This window comes from Nannospalax galili, unplaced genomic scaffold (genome assembly GCF_000622305.1).
Source record: "Nannospalax galili isolate Female #2095 unplaced genomic scaffold, S.galili_v1.0 scaffold388, whole genome shotgun sequence".
Taxonomy (NCBI): Eukaryota; Metazoa; Chordata; class Mammalia; order Rodentia; family Spalacidae; genus Nannospalax; species Nannospalax galili.
In genome coordinates this window covers 1667654-1685377 of record NW_008360304.1, presented here as the reverse complement: position 1 = coordinate 1685377, position 17724 = coordinate 1667654, and the positions used below count along the sequence as shown (strand labels likewise).

Genomic DNA, 17724 nt, shown 5'->3' with positions numbered 1-17724 from the left:
CAAAACAGGTATTTTTGGCAGTAATATCCTTAGTAGTGAAAAACTGATAGCTTGTCTAGCTGAGGGGAAAATAGTTAGGAAAATACTGGTGCATCAACTTGGGAACTTGGAATATGAGGTCGGTGTAGCAGAAACAAGAACACTTGAGAAAATGTAATGGGGAAGAAAACCATACCTAACAATGTGAATAAAAACAAATTAGCTGCAAAGTTACATGGATGAAGAGTAGTGTAGACAAATAAAATAGTTATGCTTGGTCAGGCATGGTGGTGCACGGCTTTAGTCCCAGCACTTGGGAGGCAGAGGCAGGCAGATCTCTGTGAGTTCAAGGCCTGTGTGGTCTACATAGTGAGTTCTAGGCTAGCTGGGGCTACAGGGAGACCCTGTCTCAAAAAGACCAAAAAAAAAATTATGCTTGATTTGAGACAAAATGAAGTCTTTTAAAATTTATTTTTGCAGCAGTTTTTATTAGCATATATTGTACAGAAGAATGGATTTCCTTATGACATGTTCATCTATATAGTGAACTTTCATTATATTCAGAAATTTTATTTATTTTATTTTTTATTTTTTGGTCTTTTTGAGACAGGGTTTCCCTGTAGCCCCAGCTAGACTGGAACTCACTATGTAGACCAGGCTGGCCTTGAACTCACAGAGATCCGCCTGCCTCTGCCTCCCGAGTGCTGGGACTATAGGTGTGCACCACCACACCCAGCGAGCTTCATTTTTGTGTAGGCTTATCATATGGTTAATCATCTTGATTGAGGGAACAGTGTGAAAGGTTGAGTGATCAGAGCAATATGCTGGAGTACAGACAGGCATTGATGCCCTAATCATATATTTCAGTTCTCAAATGTACAATATCATTTCTTTACCATTCTTGTTTTGGGATCTGCATTCATTGTTCTTTAGGAGAAAGAGACCAAAAAAAATGAACCCAAAGAAAAATCTCAGAAAAGATATGATTTGGATAAGGAAGAAAAAACTCGAAAAGAGCCAAAGGGATTAAAATGTAAGTATAAATATTCATGCTTTACCATGCTCATTGCCTATCTTTTTATATAAAGGACTTCATTTACCCAAAGAGAATCTCTTTTCTATCCTGTAATGTTACAGAATTGGAAAATGGTGCTCTCCAGGGAATGTAGAGCTTGACACTACTTTAAAAAGATGGTATTTATTTTTATTTTATGTTGTATGAGTGTTTTGACTACATGTATGTCAGTGCACCACATTCATACAATGCTCTCAGAGGCCAGAAGGGGCATCAGATCCCCTGGAACTGGAGTTAACAGATGGTTGTTAGCCACCACCTGGGTGCTGGAAACCAACGTGGGTCCTCTGCAAGAGCACCCACTGCTCTTAACTACTGAACCATCTCTAGACATTTACACTACTTTTATTACTCAGTTCATTTTAAGGGTTAAGCATTCCTTCTCTGAAGTGTTTGGCACCAAAAATATTTCTGAGTCTAATATTTGAGTGTACATAATGAGATTTCTTGAGAGTGGACCCAGGTTTAAATCCATAATTTATGTTTTATATGTACATTAAACACAGCCTAAAGGTAATTTTATGCCAGTTTTGGTGAGGGTTTTTGTTGTATGTATGAGTGTTTTGCATGTTTGTTTTTAGTGTGCTTGTGGGTTTTTTGTGTATCCTCTCATATGAAGTTAAGTGAAATTTTCTAGTTGTGATTTCATATTGGTGCTCAAAAAATTTCAGATTTTGGAGTATTTCAGATTTCTGTGTGTGCGTGCGCCCGCATGTGTACTTTATGCATATGTATGTGAATTGGTACACCATGCCAAATTGAAACCAGAAGAGGACATGGAGGTAAGCTGGTAGCCAGCAAGCCTTTGCAGTCCTCCTGTCTCCACCCCTCATAGTGCCAGAGTTACAGGCACAGATAACCATGCCTGGTTTTATGTTGCAGGCATTTGAACTCAGATCCTCATGTTTGCACAGCAAGCACTCTTACCTGTTAGGCCTTTTTGTCAGTCCTTCAGATTTCAGTTTGTGTTTTATTTAGTTATTTAAATTTTATTTTATGTGTATGCATATGTTGCCTGCATGTAAGTCAGTGCACCTGTGTCGTGCGGTGCCCACAGAGGTCAGAAGAGGCCATCAGATCCCCTGGGACTGGAGTTATGGACAGCTGTTAGCTACCATTTAGGTGCTGGGATTTGAACCTGGGTCTTCTGCGAGAACAACCCATGTTCTTAACCATTGAGCCATCTCTCCAGCCCCATTTATTTATCTTTTTCATATGAGGTAGGGGTCTTATTGTAGCCCAAGCTGACCTTGAACTTAACCGTGTAACTGAGACTGGCCTTGGAATCCTGATCCTGATCCTGCTGCTCTCACTTCCCAAGGGCTAAGATTACAGGCATTTACCATGATACCTGGCTCAGATTTCAGATTTTTGGTTAGGGTACTCAACCTATAAAATAACCACGTGATTGTGTGTACATATGTACGCATTTTGTTTTCTTCTTTTCACCTTTTTCTTGGTTGATTGGCTGGCTTGGTACTTGATATATGGTACCCCAGGCTGGCATTTAACTTTTGGTAGTTTCCTTTCCTCTACCTCTGAAGTGCTGATAGTACAGGTATGTGCCATATGCTCGTATAGGTATAATATTGAATTCACCTTTTGGAACACTTATGGGTGATCACTATTCAATAATTAAGAATCCATAACATGTTGCTATTGGAATAGAGTACTTTAAAAACTCACCAGTATAGTATTTAAACAAGTCTCATCAGATAAGTATGTATCACAAGTACTTGGAGCACATGTTCTCTTGGAAAGAGGTAATTCTGAGTTGGAATATTTTCCTGCTGTATGTATCTAAAGTAATGTTAAATGCAGGTGCTTGAGCACTGTTGATACATGCAGAGGTCAGAGGACCACTTTTAGGAGTTGGTTCTCTTCTTCCACCATGAGTTCTGGGGATTGAACTCATATCATCAGGTGTACACAGCAAGCACTTTTGACTTGCTGAGCCATTTTTAATGGTCTCACATTTAAAAAAAATATTTCTTTTTATTTTTATGTGTATGAGTATATTGCCTGCATATATGTAAGTGCACCTGTGTCGTGCAGTGCCTGAGGATGTCAGAAGAGGATGTTAGATCCCCTGGAACTGGAGTTAGGGCAGTTGTTAGCCACTGTGTGGGTGCTGGGAATCGAACCCAGGTCCTCTGCAAGAGCAGTCAGTGCTCTTAACTGCTGACCTTTCTCTCCAGCTCTTGCCTCACATTTTTAATACTTTTTTTTCTTGCCATGTTGGGAATGAAACCCAGGGCTTAGCCATGCTAAACATGAAGTGTGTAGGTACATTTCCAGTGGTAAATGTAGATTTTATCTTAAGCCTAGACTCAGGCATGGCAGTAGTAGTTTAAAAGGAACTGTGTCTGTCTCTGAGTCATACATAACATGACTCTAGTTTAAGGACAGTCTGTTCTGAATAATAGAAGCATCTACTTTATTTCAGACATTGATTGAAGATGCAGAATACTCTAACATTAATTTCTGGACAGGACATCCAGGGAAAACGGCTGCTGAACCACTCTTCTGCAGTTGTGACAAGCACTGTTCAAGGTGGGATCCTCAGTGATCCTAGTCACACCACCATCTTTCCTCCTGCCAGAGGATTAGCCTGTGCACAAATGTGTCCTAGAGTTTATGTAGAAATTGTTTCTGGTGTTGAGGGAAAATGAACATGGTGCTAGAGCCCTAACCACCCAATAAAGCTACTTAATTCCACCAGCTTTGAGCTAAAAAAGAAGTGGAAGAAAAGCTGGGTGTGTAGCTCATCAGGGAGTGTGTGTTTAGCATATACAAGGTCCTGGGTTCAATCTTGAGCACCAAAAAGGCAGGGGGACAGGGATAGGCAACATACGTAAAGCACTAGACAATTTGGAAGAACTCTTAAAAATACTGGTTACATAAGTTTTATTGTTTTTTCAGTATTTCATTTTTATTATTTTATTATGTGTATGAGTATATTGCCTGCATATATGTGAGTACACCCATGTCATGCAGTGTTGCAGAGGTCAGAAGAGAACTTCGGATTCCCCTGGAACTGGAGTTAAGGATGGTTTGTAGCTGCCATGTGGGTACTGGGAATTGAACCCGGGTCCTCTGCAAGAGCAGTCAGTGCTCTTAACTGCTGAGCCACCTCTCCACCCCCTACATAAGTTTTATTAACAGAGATTCTGTAAACTAGACTCCCAGTGACTAATTATAAATGAAACAAAAAATAGTTCCCCCTACATAAGTTTTATTAACAGAGATTCTGTAAACTAGACTCCCAGTGACTAATTATAAATGAAACAAAAAATAGTTCCATTTAAAGCAAAAGTATACTTGAAATTGATGCATAAGATAGAAAGAATTGGCCTAGTAAAGTGTGTTCAGCAAGCCCAAGGACCTGGAATCAATTCAAACACAATGTCTGCCCAATCCCCAAATGCAGTGATGAAGGAAAAGTTACCAAAGCAGACTTGAGTAGTCCTTTGTCATAGCTTTCTAGATAGTGAAGAGTGAATACAAATATTAGTTAAATGACTTTGATAGCAAATATTACTATGTTTCATAATCAAGGCAGGTATTAGTAAAAATGTAAGAAACATTAGTTTGTTCAATGTTAATACAGGTTTTTCTTTTGATTGTAACATAAATTTGCCACTTAATTTAACCAACAGTTTTTATTTTGAACTAGCATTTAAGGAAATCAGAAATGCATTTGATTTATTTAAAAAAACAACGGAAGAAAAAAATGATGTTCTTGAGAATAATTGGAAAAGAGATGAGATACCACTGGATTATAAGACTACAGATGACCACAAAACCAAGGACAACAAGTATTCACTTAATGAAAGGAGAAATACTAGAGATGAAACTGATACCTGGGCATACATTGCTGCAGAAGGGGACCAGGAGGTTTCAGACAGTGTATGCCAAATGGATGAGAATTCAGGTGAGTTTACTTGGCATTGTTCAAGAGAATGATTTCAGAGTACAGAGTTTACCATATCATTTACTCTTCTCTCAGAAAATAACAAAAGATTTTATTTGGGTCACGCGAATAATTTTTAATATTGAAGACTTGGGTTATTCTTTGACATCTAAAAGCGTCAAATATGGTGGTGCATGCCTTTAGTCCCAGTACTTGAGAGGGAGAGGCAGGCAGATCTCTGTGAGTTCAAGGCCAGCCTGGTCTACATAGGGAGTTCCAGGCCAGCTGGGTCTACAGGGAGACCTTGTCTCCAAAAGACCAAAAAAAGAACACATAAATACATGATAAGTATAAATGAGATAGATTGAGCTGATGAATTTGTGAATCTTGACAAATAGATTAAGAATTTAAGATTTGTTATTTTATGTGTGTGCCTGTGTGTGTGTGTGTGTATGTGTGTGTGTATGTGTGTATGTGTGTGACACCCTGTGCATGCAGGTGTCCACAGAGGCCAGAAGAGGGCATTGAATCCCCTGGACCTGGAGTTATGGATGGTTGTTAGCTGCCGTGTGGATGCTGGGAACCAAACCTGGGTCCTCTGCAAGAGCAGCCAGTGCTCTTTACCATCTCTTTAACCCCTAGATTGAGAATTTTAAAAAATAACTCGAAATATATAACACACCAGGTGCTCTGAAAGGCCCTATTACTACAAAACAACTAAATCTTAGATACATAAGAAACAACATGCTTTGGGATGCATTACAGACAGAAAACTCATATAATTTCCAGAACCAGTAAGCATGGAGAATATGATGGCTGCCTAGAGGGCAAGATAGATAAAAGCAACATACAGTGTTTAAAAGATTGCTAAGAATATTGTTTGTAAAAGATAGCATAGACTGGGCCTAATGGTACATGCCTTTAATCCCCACACCTATGAGGTAGAGGGAGGCAGATCTCAGATCTCTGAGATTGAGGCCAGCCTGCTCTTCATTGTGACTTCTAGGCCACCTGGGGGATACAAAGAGAACCCTGTCCCCTCAAAAAATAGAAAATTATAAAACATTTCTTGAAAATCACTTGTCAGCCTACCTAACTATGAGGCCCTAGGTTTCTGCCGCACTGGAAAAAAAAAAAAAAAAAGCCACTAAAATCTTTGTATACCATGCCTACATGCACTGTAGGAACATTTGTCTTCTGACAGGAGGGGAAGCATCATAAGCAATAATTTGTATTTTCACATAGACTAGTTTACACATTCAAAATGACTTAATGTAAATGGTAAGAAGAATGACCAAAGACAGAAAGACTCATTATGGGAATATAGCTTAGATTGCCTACCATGCACAGAGCCCTGGATTAGATCCCTAGTACCATGTAACCTATAATTCTGCTACTTAGGGTGAAGTAGGAAGATCAGAAGTTCAAGGTTATACTTGGCTACATAGGAAGTTTAAGTCCACTGTAGGCTATAGAAGGCTGTGTCTCAAAAAAACAAGCAACATTAATATTTTTATAATTATAGATTACTGCTAGGCATGGTGGTATTGTAAATCTCAGCACTTGGGAGACAGGCAGGTGGATCTCTGGAGCTATAGGGAGACCCTGTCTCAAAAAGACCAAAAAAAAAACCAAAAAAAAAAAACAAAAACCCCCTACAATTATACATTACCTATAATTGCTTTTGGAACACCTTAACATTTATGATTTATATAAGAAAATTTGAAATTTTAGCAATGAAAAGAGTCAGTTATATAATCACTTAAATTAAAAAGTATGCATGTCAGTCTGGAGGTTTCTCAAAAAACTAGTAATAGATTTACCATCTGACTCAGCTGTACCACTCCTGGGCATATACCCAAAGGACTTTATATCTTACTACAGAAATACTTGCACATCCATGTTTATTGATGCTCAATTCACAATGGTTAGGAAATGGAATCAACCTAGATGTCCATCAACTGACAATGGATAATGAAAATGTGGTACATAAACACAATGGAGTATTAATTGAGCTGTAAAGAAAAAAGAAATCATGAAATTTGCAGGTAAATGAACTGGAAAAGAAATTACACTGTGTGAGGTCACCCAGGGCCCCCCAGACGAACATGGCACATTCTGTCAGGCTGGTCCTAGCTTAAAATCCTGTGTTTATTATGGAGTATATACAGAAGCTGGCATGTAGAAATCATCCACTGCCATCCTGGAGATAGATTTAGGGAATGGAGGACAGTAGAATGTAGCTGAAATGAAAGGAGAGGAGTCCTGGGGACAGAACAGTTCAAGCCGGTAGTGGAGTGATGAGGGGGTAATGAGGGTCAGGGGACGGCTTAATCAAAATGTGTGCAGGAAGAAGATCCTTGGGAACCTTAAGTTACAATCCAAGTGAAACAAAAGACAGTAAGACGGGATAGTAGAGCATGTGATAGGAGAGAGCAGAAAGAATGCTGTGAGCTAAATGTTTAAGTGAGGATGGACACCTGCAGGTTGGGGAAAGGAGGGAAAAAGGGTGAGTTAACCAAAACTAAGGATGTATGAAGTCTTAAACCTCACTGGTTTTTAAGCTAATTTAAAAATCACATATTAAAAAAAATACATAAAATTTTAGTTAAAGCACTATTAGTTTAGTTATCAGACTGGGGGTTAGCTATATGTTAATGATGCTTTTGTGTACTTCAGATGGCAGGCAACAGATACTGAGTTTGGGTATGGACCTGCAGTTGGAGTGGATGAAATTAGAAGATTTTCAAAAGCACCTCGATGGGGAAGATGAGAGTTTTACCACAACAAATACAATTCCAAGTAGTGAGTAGGTTTTTAATTATTCAGTTCTCTGTTACAAATCTAGATTTATAAAATCTAAATCACTTTTCTTTTCATTAGATTTGTTGAGGGATGCTGTGAAAAATGGAGATTATATTGCTGTAAAGGTTGCACTCAACTCAAATGAAGAATACAACTTGGACCAAGAGGTGGTAATGTGTTCCTGAGAAATCATAGAAGGAAGTATAGAAAGTAGCTCATATGGTGTAATGTGATAATTCAGTTATTTTCTTCACTATAAAAGTATTGCTTTTATACTCACATTTTATATTTTATACTCAGTTACATTGTTAATTTCAAACACTGTAGACTGTATAAATGAACTATTAGAGTGTACCCCTGAAATTCTAGCCTTTCAAAATGACTGGCTTGGCAGTGATGTGAGTCTTTCTGGGCCTGTACTGCAGTGGGCAAGGGATGTAGAAGAGATGTTTTCCCGTGACTGTTGTAGGTCTTTGGTGACCCATGTCCAGCAGTTGCCCTTTCTTTGCATTGTTGCTAGGATTTTTGATACTAGTGTGTTTGAGTTTTTTACATGGGAGCATATTAAAGTTTTTTTCCCTAAGTTTTGAGGATTGAATTGCTTGAAGATTTTTTTTTTTTTTTTGGTCTTTTTGAGACAGGATCTCTCTGTGGCCCCAGCTGGCCTAGAGCTTGCTGCTTTGGAGACCAGGTTGATCTCAGTCTCACCAAGATTCACCTGCCTCTGCCTCCTAAATGCTGGCATTAAAAGTATGTCCCACCGCACCCAGTTTTTTTTTTTTAAACTTTAAAAAAAAAATTTATTTTTTAAAAATTTTATGTGTATGCATATATTGCCTGCATGTAGGTAAGTGCACCCCTGTTGTGCAGTGCCCGAGGAGATCAGAAGAAGTTGTTGGATCCTCTGGGACTGGAGGTACGGGCAGCTGTTAGCCGCCATGTGGGTGCTGGAATTGAACCTGGATCTTCTGCAAGAACAACCAGTGTTCTTAACCACTGAGCCATCTCTCCAGCCCCAAGCTTTTTTTTTTTCCCAAAAGATCTCATTATATAGCCTGTGTGGGCCTTGAACTTGGGCAATCCTCTGTTCTCAACTTCTCTAGTGCTGAGATAAAGTCACGTGTCATCATGCCTGACTAATAATTTTTACTTTTAGATACACGTGTCTTTTGTTAAGTCTTTTGTTAATGACTTTTAAATGTCTTATCTTCCTTAGACGAGATTATATTCTTTTCTTAAAATATTTTATTTATTATTTTTATTTTATGTGTAAGTGTATTGCCTGCATGCATGTGAGTGCACCTGTGTTGTGTAGTGCTGCGGAGGTCAGAAGAGGGCTTTGGATTCCCGTGGAACTGGAGTTAAGGACGGTTTGTAGCCACCATGTGGGTGCTGGGAATCGAACCCGGGTCCTCTGCAAGCGCAGTCAGTGCTCTTAACTGCTGAGCCATCTCTCCACCCCCGAGATTATATTCTTAAATTGGGTCCATGTAGATAGGCTGTGAAACTAAGAATGACCTTCAAATCCTGACCTTCACCTCTTGAGTGTTGGGATTGTAGGCTGGAGCCATCATACTCATTTAGTCAATTTTCTTTTTTCTTCCCTTTTTTAAAGAAAGGCTCACTTGCCTCTGCCTCCTGATTGCTGGGATTAAAGGCATGAGGCAGCATTCTGGTCTTTGTAAAATTAGTACTTTGGATTTCAAATTTTATAGATAAGAGTACTGATCACTGGCCTCAAATTTGCTATTCATTTTATATGAAGCAAACTTGATGTTTTTAGAATTTATTATGGGGAATAAATATCTTTATTATTATTTTTTTTAAATATTGTATGTGTGTTCCTGGGTGGCCTAGAACTCAATATTTATATAATCTAGGCAGACTTCAAACTTGCAGCAGTCCTTCTGCCTCAGCCTCCCAAGTGCTGAGATTTACCAGCATGACCTGTTTACTAATATCAGGACATTTGTAAAATTTAAAAGCAACATTCTTTTTTTTTTTTTTTTTTTTTTTTTTTATTTCCAGGGGCTAGGGAGATGGCTTAATTGGTAAAGGGCTTGTTGTGCAAGTATGAGGGCTTGAGTTTGAATCCCAAAATCCATAAAAAGCCAGAATCAGTATTGTGCATCTGTAATCCCGGTGCTCCTACTACCAAAGGAGAGAGAGACAAGAAAATTCCTGGAGGCTCCAGGGCTAGCTAGCCCAATGTATGCAGTGGTGAACAAGAGCCCTTGTAACAGGGTACAAGGCAAGGACTCACACCTTGCACACTGCATGTGTCCACACATATCATGTACACAACTTTTAAAAATTCTAGTATTGGGGAGATGGCTCAGTGAGTAAAGTGCTTGCCACACAAACATGAGGGACCTGAATTCATATTCCCAGCACCCACATAAAAAGCTGGGTACAAGTTGGGTGTGGTGGGGCACACCTGTAGTCCCAACACTTGGGAGGCAGAGGCAGGCGGATCTCTGTGAGTTCAAGGCCAGCCTGGTCTACACAGTGAGTTCCAGGACAGCTGGGCCTACAGGGAGACCCTACTTCAAAAAGACAAAAAAAAAAAAAAAGCTGGATACAACAGTGTGCACCTGTAATTCCAGTTCTGGGGACAAAGACAGAAATATGCTTGGGGCTTGCTGGTCAGGTAGTCTAGCTGAATTGGTGAGTATTCACTTAGAGACCCTGTCTCAAACAAGGTAGAGGGAGGGACTGGAGAGATGGCTTAGTGGTTAAGAGCACATACTTCTCTTGCAGAGGACCTGAGTTTAGTTCCCAGACACACATTGGATGGCTCATAACCACTTGTAACTTTAGCTCCAGGGAATCTTATGTCTTCAAGCCTTCTAGGGCTCCTGCACTGACATATGTGTACCCCAACACAGACACAACACATAACACATACATACACATAATTAAAAATAATAAGGTGAAAAACAGTTGAGGAAGACACATGACACCAGTCTGGCCTGCACACCCAGATGCCTGTTCACATACCCTCATGAAGATATATATGAAATTTCTGAAAGTTACTGGTTTCTGATTCTTAGGATAATTTAGAGAAAAGTCATTAAGTGGATTCTTACCTAAGTTAGTGTACTTTAATGATTTCATATTAAAACATCTTGGCCAAAGAGGCTTGATTCTAAAATTTTTCTGATTAAAGATTAACAGGGTTTTTCATTAACAAACTGATACAGGATTCTAGTGGAATGACCCTGGTGATGCTGGCTGCTGCAGGAGGGCAAGATGACCTCCTGAGACTCCTCATCACCAAAGGTGCCAAAGTGAATGGGCGCCAGAAGAACGGGACCACAGCCCTCATTCATGCTGCCGAGAAGGTTGGAGACTTTACTTCACGAGAGGACGCAGAATCTGTTTATTTTTTTTACCTAGTGAAATATGTGACCGTAAAGCCACACAGTCTTAACTTTCTGGTTTCAGTTGGTCTGGACGTGTTCTGAATGACTTGTCATCAGTAGTACTCTGTAATGAAATTCAAAGGGGGCTTACATATTAGAGGTAATTTATGGGGTTAGAGAGATGGCTCAGTGGTTAAAAGCACTGGCTGTTAGTGCAGAGGACCCAGGTTCCTTTCCCAGCACCCACATGATGGCTAACTTAAGTTCCAGGGAATCCAGTGCCCTCTTCTGGCCTCCATGAGCATTGCATGACTTGGGTGCACTTAACACATACAAGCAAAACACTCATACACATAAAATAAAAATAAAATACTGGAAGTAATTTATAATGAATGTGACCTAATTATACTGTCAGTACTGATTTTAGTCTTTAAATGATTTAAAACTTTTTTCCAACTGAAACTAAGTATGTCTTTTGGTTAATGATTTAATTTAAATGACCCCATGTGTTGTCTTTTTAGAGAAATTACATGTAGAATTTCTTACATGGAAACCAGAGATTAGACTTCAGTGCCACTTGCTGGCAGATCAGCAAGTGGACCAGGCTCTGTCTGGGCTCCCATGGCCCCACAGGGAAGAAACGAGATGGTGGCCAGCCACCCGCATGGAATAGAATCTGCTGAGTCTTTTTCCTTATGACTTAAAATTCAAAATCTAAACTATGTCTGTCTTTTAAATAATTCTTGGAATTAAATGTGTTTCTTTTTTTTTAATAGAACTTTTTAACCACAGTGGCTATTCTTTTGGAAGCTGGAGCTTTTGTAAATGTCCAGCAGAGCAATGGTGAGACTGCACTCATGAAGGCAAGTCTTTAGTTTCTCACTGGGTGTGCTTTGTGGTGCTAAAGACTTGGAAGAGCATGTAAACCAGGTAGTCCTGAAATCCAACAGCTCTTGGATAGTAGAAAGTGAATCAACAGAGCAGGGCATGGGGATGGAGTGGGAATTCAGTAATATACTAGAACAAGCTCAGTCTTAGGGACCTAGCATTATAGATATGGTAGGCATCAAGTTAGAAGAAATATATCTGCAGGAACTTAAGGGAGATGGAAAGGACTGCAGCTGCTTTACCAGAAGTAGGAGGTGCTGGGAAGAGGCAGACCGGTGCAGGATTGCACAGAGCGTAATTTGCTGGAGATTTACAGACATGTCTTGGGTGGCCCAAGTAGGTTTCCCATACCCCAATGAAGAACAAAGTTTGAATGCCTAGAGCCACCCAAAATGTATTTTGGCTTTTCTTAGAAGTGATTAGTATATCCAGTGGCAGTTAAAAAACTAGCATAGGGGCCTGGTGAGATGGCTCAGTGGGTAAACATGCTTCCTGCAAGTCTGACAACCTGAGTTTGATTTCTGGGACCCACATGGCCTAAGGAGAGAACTGACTCCAAGTTATCCTTTGATCTACACACATATAAATAAATAAATAAAGCTGGCAAAGCTGCTATGCTTGATGATTTGAGTTCAAACCCTATGTCCCACATGATGGAGAGAACTGACTCCTGCAAGTTGCCCTCTGGTCTCCATATATATGTTGTGGCATGCCCATACCCAAAATAAACAATAAATAAATAATAAATAAATAAAAACAACCTGACATTAGTGGCCTACTGCTTTAATGACTGTCCAGTAGGATTTAGGTAGTGTGCCAAAGGCACCTTGCAGGAACAGTGGTAGTTAACAACCTGGAGGCCTGTAGTCACGTGAAAGTGTCGCCTGACATCTGTCTTCACAGATGTAGAAGTCTGGGAATAGGAAAGGAAGATGATGTGCTCTCATTTTGTATATGGTTGAATCCATCACCTTTGGAATTGTGGCTCACAACTAATGTTTGGAGGTGAAGGTTGTGGATTCTAACCACCTGCTTGTACCCTTTTGAGAGGTAGGTTGTACCTGCCTCACTGGCCTCAGCCCAGGGTGACTCATTCCTCTATGGTAGTTTCAGGTTTTTGGTACTTGGCACTGTAAGGACTCAGCAGACCAGACCCAAGCTATATGTGGCTCTGTTTTCTTGCCTTCTCCTGGGGTACAGCTTTATATCATCTATGATCCAAGCTGGGATTTGTCTGTAATGCCTGGTTCTGCTCTGTCACATACGAAGAATAGACGGCAGTATAGTTACAGGCATGTCTTAAGGCTTGTGTTCTAACAACCTGTACTCTTTCCTGGCCTCCTGCCACACTTACGGTCTAAGCCTTGCCCTCTGCTTTGTGAGTCCTCCCCACTCTCCTCTTTTGGGTTTGTGGAAATGGTCATTTTATCCAGGAATCTGAGCTTTGTGTCTTTAGCCTTTATGTGTCTGTTACTGCCATTTACATAGAGCAGAGGTGGCACATAGAGCACTTAATTAGAAACTTCTGAGTACATCTGGACACAGATGCTTGGACCTCAGTAGAAGAAAGGGCATGGGGAGAGGGATACCAACATTTTCTTTTTAAAAATTATTTTTAGTGAATTTTTGAGAATTTCATATAATGTGTTTTGATCATATTCAGACCTCCCTCCCCTGTCTTCATGCCCAATTTCATGTACTCTATTATTTATATGTGTGTGGTGGTATGTGTGTGTTTGTGTATGTATCTTTTTTTTTAAAAAGGCATATTGAGTCTAGTTTGTGTCCACAAATGGTCTTAAGTGTGGGTCAGTTCACTGGAACCTAGTTAACCTACCCAGTGTCACATCTTCTTCCAGCAGCTATCAGTTGCTAGTAGTTCCTCAGCTACGACTGGGGCTTCTTTCCCACTTCCACACCTCTATGCTGGGATTTTGTCTGGCTTGAGAGCTTACATGGATCTTTTGCATACTGTTATAATTGCTGTAAGTTTATATTAGCAACTGCCCAGCTGTTTGGAAAACTGTTTTCTTGTGGTCATCTACCTCCCCTGGCTCGTACAATCTTTTTATCCCCTCTTGCACAGTGATCCCTGAGCCTTGGCAGGTTGAGGTTTGATACAGGTGTCCTATTGAGGGCTAAGCACTCTGCAGCCTCTTATTCTCTACATATTGACCAGTTGTGGGTCTCTGTGTTAATCACCATTGGCTGCATGAGGAAGCTTCTCAAACAACTGCATTTTTTACAGGAAGTTACAGAATTGGGAGTAGTGAGAGCAGTTGGGAGCTAGGGAAAGATAGAACCAGATTAAAGGGTGGGTTTGTTTTAGTGTGACGTAGTTTGGTTAGGAGAATGGATTCAGGAAAAGTAAAGCAATTTGCAGACTTGTAGGGAGGTTCCTGAAATAATCATCTGTACCTCCATAGTAATGAGGTCAAGCTGTGGTTAAGAGGTAGAACTCATAGAATATGACAACAGGTGATATCTGATTCTCTTGAGTTAGTAAGCTCTGGCAGTGCAAATGCAAACAGGAACTGGGCATCTTGCTATCAGAAGACACTCATTGAAAGGTAAAAAAGTGAAGAAAGCCAAAGGTAGAAGGATGCTACTGGGAAAGATGGTGCGGAAGTGTAGATGGGAGTCTAGAGAGCTTTCTGGAAGTGTCAGGCAGCAGAGGGAACCAAATTCCTCCTCACAGCTATCTAGCATGCTTCTGCAGTGCTGCCCTGCTGCTAGACTCCTAAGACACAGCCTCAGGTTTTCATACCTTTGCTCTATCATGCTTTGCCCATACCAGTTGTAGTTAACAATTAAGAAATTGCCACTTCTCTTTCCTGACCCAGGCATGTAAAAGAGGAAATTCGGACATTGTACGTCTTGTGATTGAATGTGGAGCTGACTGCAACATTTTATCAAAGCACCAAAATAGTGCACTATATTTTGCAAAGCAGTGTAATAATGTGCTTGTGTACGACTTGCTCAAGAGCCATTTGGAGACGTAAGTGTGAGGTGAATGTGCCATGGTTAAGTCAGATGGTGGTTAACAGCTGTTTGTTTGAAGACATCATAATTGGAAGGGTATGTTGTAAAAGATTTTAAAAAGACTGTCCTGATGGGTTTCTTTCCTCAGTTTATGACTATGTAAGTGGCATATTAATTACTAATATGTAAGTTAATAAAGTATTCAGAAAACAACTATCTGGAAATACCTCCTTAAAAAGATGTTAAGTCTAGGTCTGGAGATTTATCTCAGTTGGTAAAGTGCTTGCTTAGCAATCACAGAGCCCTGTGTTCAGTGCCCAGCAGTGTATAAAGCCAGGCATGGTGGTTCATACCTGTAATCACATCATAGCCCTCTGGAGGCTGGGCAAGAGGAGGATCTGGAGGGCAAAGTCATCCTTGGCTACATAGCTACTTTTGAGCCTACAAAAGAACCTGTCTCAAAAAAGTTAAGTCTATTCTTAATTTGATTAACCATTTTCTTTGTGTATGTGTGTATACATTTGCCTGTGGAGGGCAGAAGTTGACATCTTTGTTTTCTTCAATTGCTCTCTACCCTATTGTTTTTCAGATGTATTCTGGATCATATTTTGTTACAAGTTAATGCCTCATAACACTAGTATCTTTATCACTGAAAATTCTTAGATGACCTAGGGATATGATTGTGTTATTGTATGAGTTTACTTTTTGCTGCTGTGATAAAACACCATGACCAAAATCAACTTGGGGAAGAGAGGGTTTAGCTCAGATTATAAATTACCATCTATCATTGGGGAGTCAGGGCAGGAATTTAAGCAGGAACCTGGAAGCAGGAAGTGAAGCACATGGAGGAATGCTGCTTGTATAGGCTTGCTTTCCCTGGCTTGCTCAGCTACCTTCCTTATACAGTCCAGGCCCATCCACCTAAGGATGGCACCACCCACAGTGGGCTGGGCTCTCTCCTACATCAATTAACACTCAAGAAAATGCTCCATATACATGCCCATGGCCAGTCTGGTAGAAGAAATTCCTCAGTTGAGGGTCTTTCTTTCCAGGTAATCCTAGTTTGTGACAGAGTGCAAAAACTAACCACAACAGTAGTAGTGGACTTGCCTAGCATGTGCTAATTCTTGAGGTTCCATTCCCCAGCGCCACATAGAAACAAAGTTCTTTGGCACCAGCTGCCAGAAACTGTACCAGAGAAGATGAGGTGTTTATTTTGCACACAAATGCCTGGTGAGCGGGGTTGGGTAGTTCAGGTGTAATCCCAGATACTCAGGCAGCTAAAGCAGAAGGATTAGAAGTTCAAGTCCTGCCTAGGCTACAGAATGAATTCAAGGTCAGCCTGGGCAACTTAGTGAAACCCTAGGAACATAAAATGTAAAAGAGGTGCTAGAGAGATGGCTCAATGTTCCAGAGTGCTGGCTTTGCAACCATGAGGACCAGTTTGGATCTAGCACCTTCAGTCTCCCACATATCTGTAAGCACAGCACCGTGAGAGCATTGAGAGAGTAGGGCTTCTTCATTGCCAGCCTAACTGAAAAGCAAGCCCTGGCTTTAAGGAGAGACTCTGCTTCTAAGAAAGAAGACAGAAACCCAGTGCCCATCCTCTTCTGACCTCCATTCAATCACCCACATACATGTACAAATACATCACACAACACACATCATGTTTTTGTAGTTCTTTTTACTTTATTTCATGCGTATGCATGTTTTGCCTACATGTATGTAAGTGTACCATATACATGCAGTGCCTATGGAGCTCCAAGAGGCTGTTGGATCCCCTGGAACTGGAGTTACTGATAGTTGTTAGCTACCATGTGGGTGGTGGGAACTGAACCAGGGCCCTCTGTAAGCAACCAGTACTTGTAACTGCTGAGCCTCTCTCCGACCCAGAAAAGCAGTATCTAAAGTAAAAAGGATAGGGAGTGGTAGAGTATTTGTTCAGCATGTGCAAGGCCCCAGGGACTGCAAAAATAAAAAAGTTAATAAAAGTTGGTGTGAACAGGCCTTACTGGCATTGAACAGTACATATACATCTTTTGGTGGTTTTCTTTTTTGGGAGGGGGGGGTCAGGGTCTCGTGTATTCCTGGCTGGCCTCTCAAGCTCACTGTGTAGCCAAGGCTGGCTTTGAACTCACTATCTTCCTTGCTTTTACCTCCCGAAGTGCTGGGATTATAGGTGTGTACCACCATATCTGGTTTATGCAGTTAATGTCAAACCTCAAGGCTTCATGCATGCTATGCAAGCACTCTACCAACTGAGCTACTGCCCCATGTATATAGTTATTTTGTAATTTATTTTTAATGTGTATGAGTGTTTTGCTTGCATGTATGTAAGTGTGCTACGTGCTTGCAATGCCTGTAAAGGCGAGAAGGGCATCAGATCCCCTCAAAGTGGAGTTATGGGCAATTAACTGTCATGTGGGTGCTGAGAACCAAACCTGGGTCCTCTATAAGTGCTCTTAACTGCTGAGCCACCGCTTTAGCCCCAGCTGGCCTGGAACTCACTCTGTGGATCTGACTGGCTTCAAACTCACAGGCATCTGCTTGCCTCTGCCTCCTGAGTGCTGAGATTAAGGCATGCCCCACCACGACTGGCCAGCCCCCAATATCTTAAATACTGTGATGCAATATCAAAAGGATACATACATACCATGTGTAATGATCAAATCAGGGTAGTTACCATTTCCTTCACCTTAGAAATTTATTATTTATTT

At 40.6% G+C, this 17724-nt stretch overlaps 1 protein-coding gene across 1 annotated transcript in view; it reads left to right on the top strand.

The window, feature by feature from the left end:
- Positions 1-17724, top strand: part of Mphosph8 (M-phase phosphoprotein 8) — a 45568-nt gene that overhangs the window by 16995 nt on the left and 10849 nt on the right. The window contains exons 4-10 of the mRNA XM_008824351.2: positions 913-1012; positions 4731-4988; positions 7647-7772; positions 7851-7939; positions 10976-11116; positions 11914-12000; positions 14869-15023. Coding sequence (XP_008822573.1) covers positions 913-1012; positions 4731-4988; positions 7647-7772; positions 7851-7939; positions 10976-11116; positions 11914-12000; positions 14869-15023 — 956 coding nt within the window. The remainder of the gene's footprint in view (positions 1-912; positions 1013-4730; positions 4989-7646; positions 7773-7850; positions 7940-10975; positions 11117-11913; positions 12001-14868; positions 15024-17724) is intronic.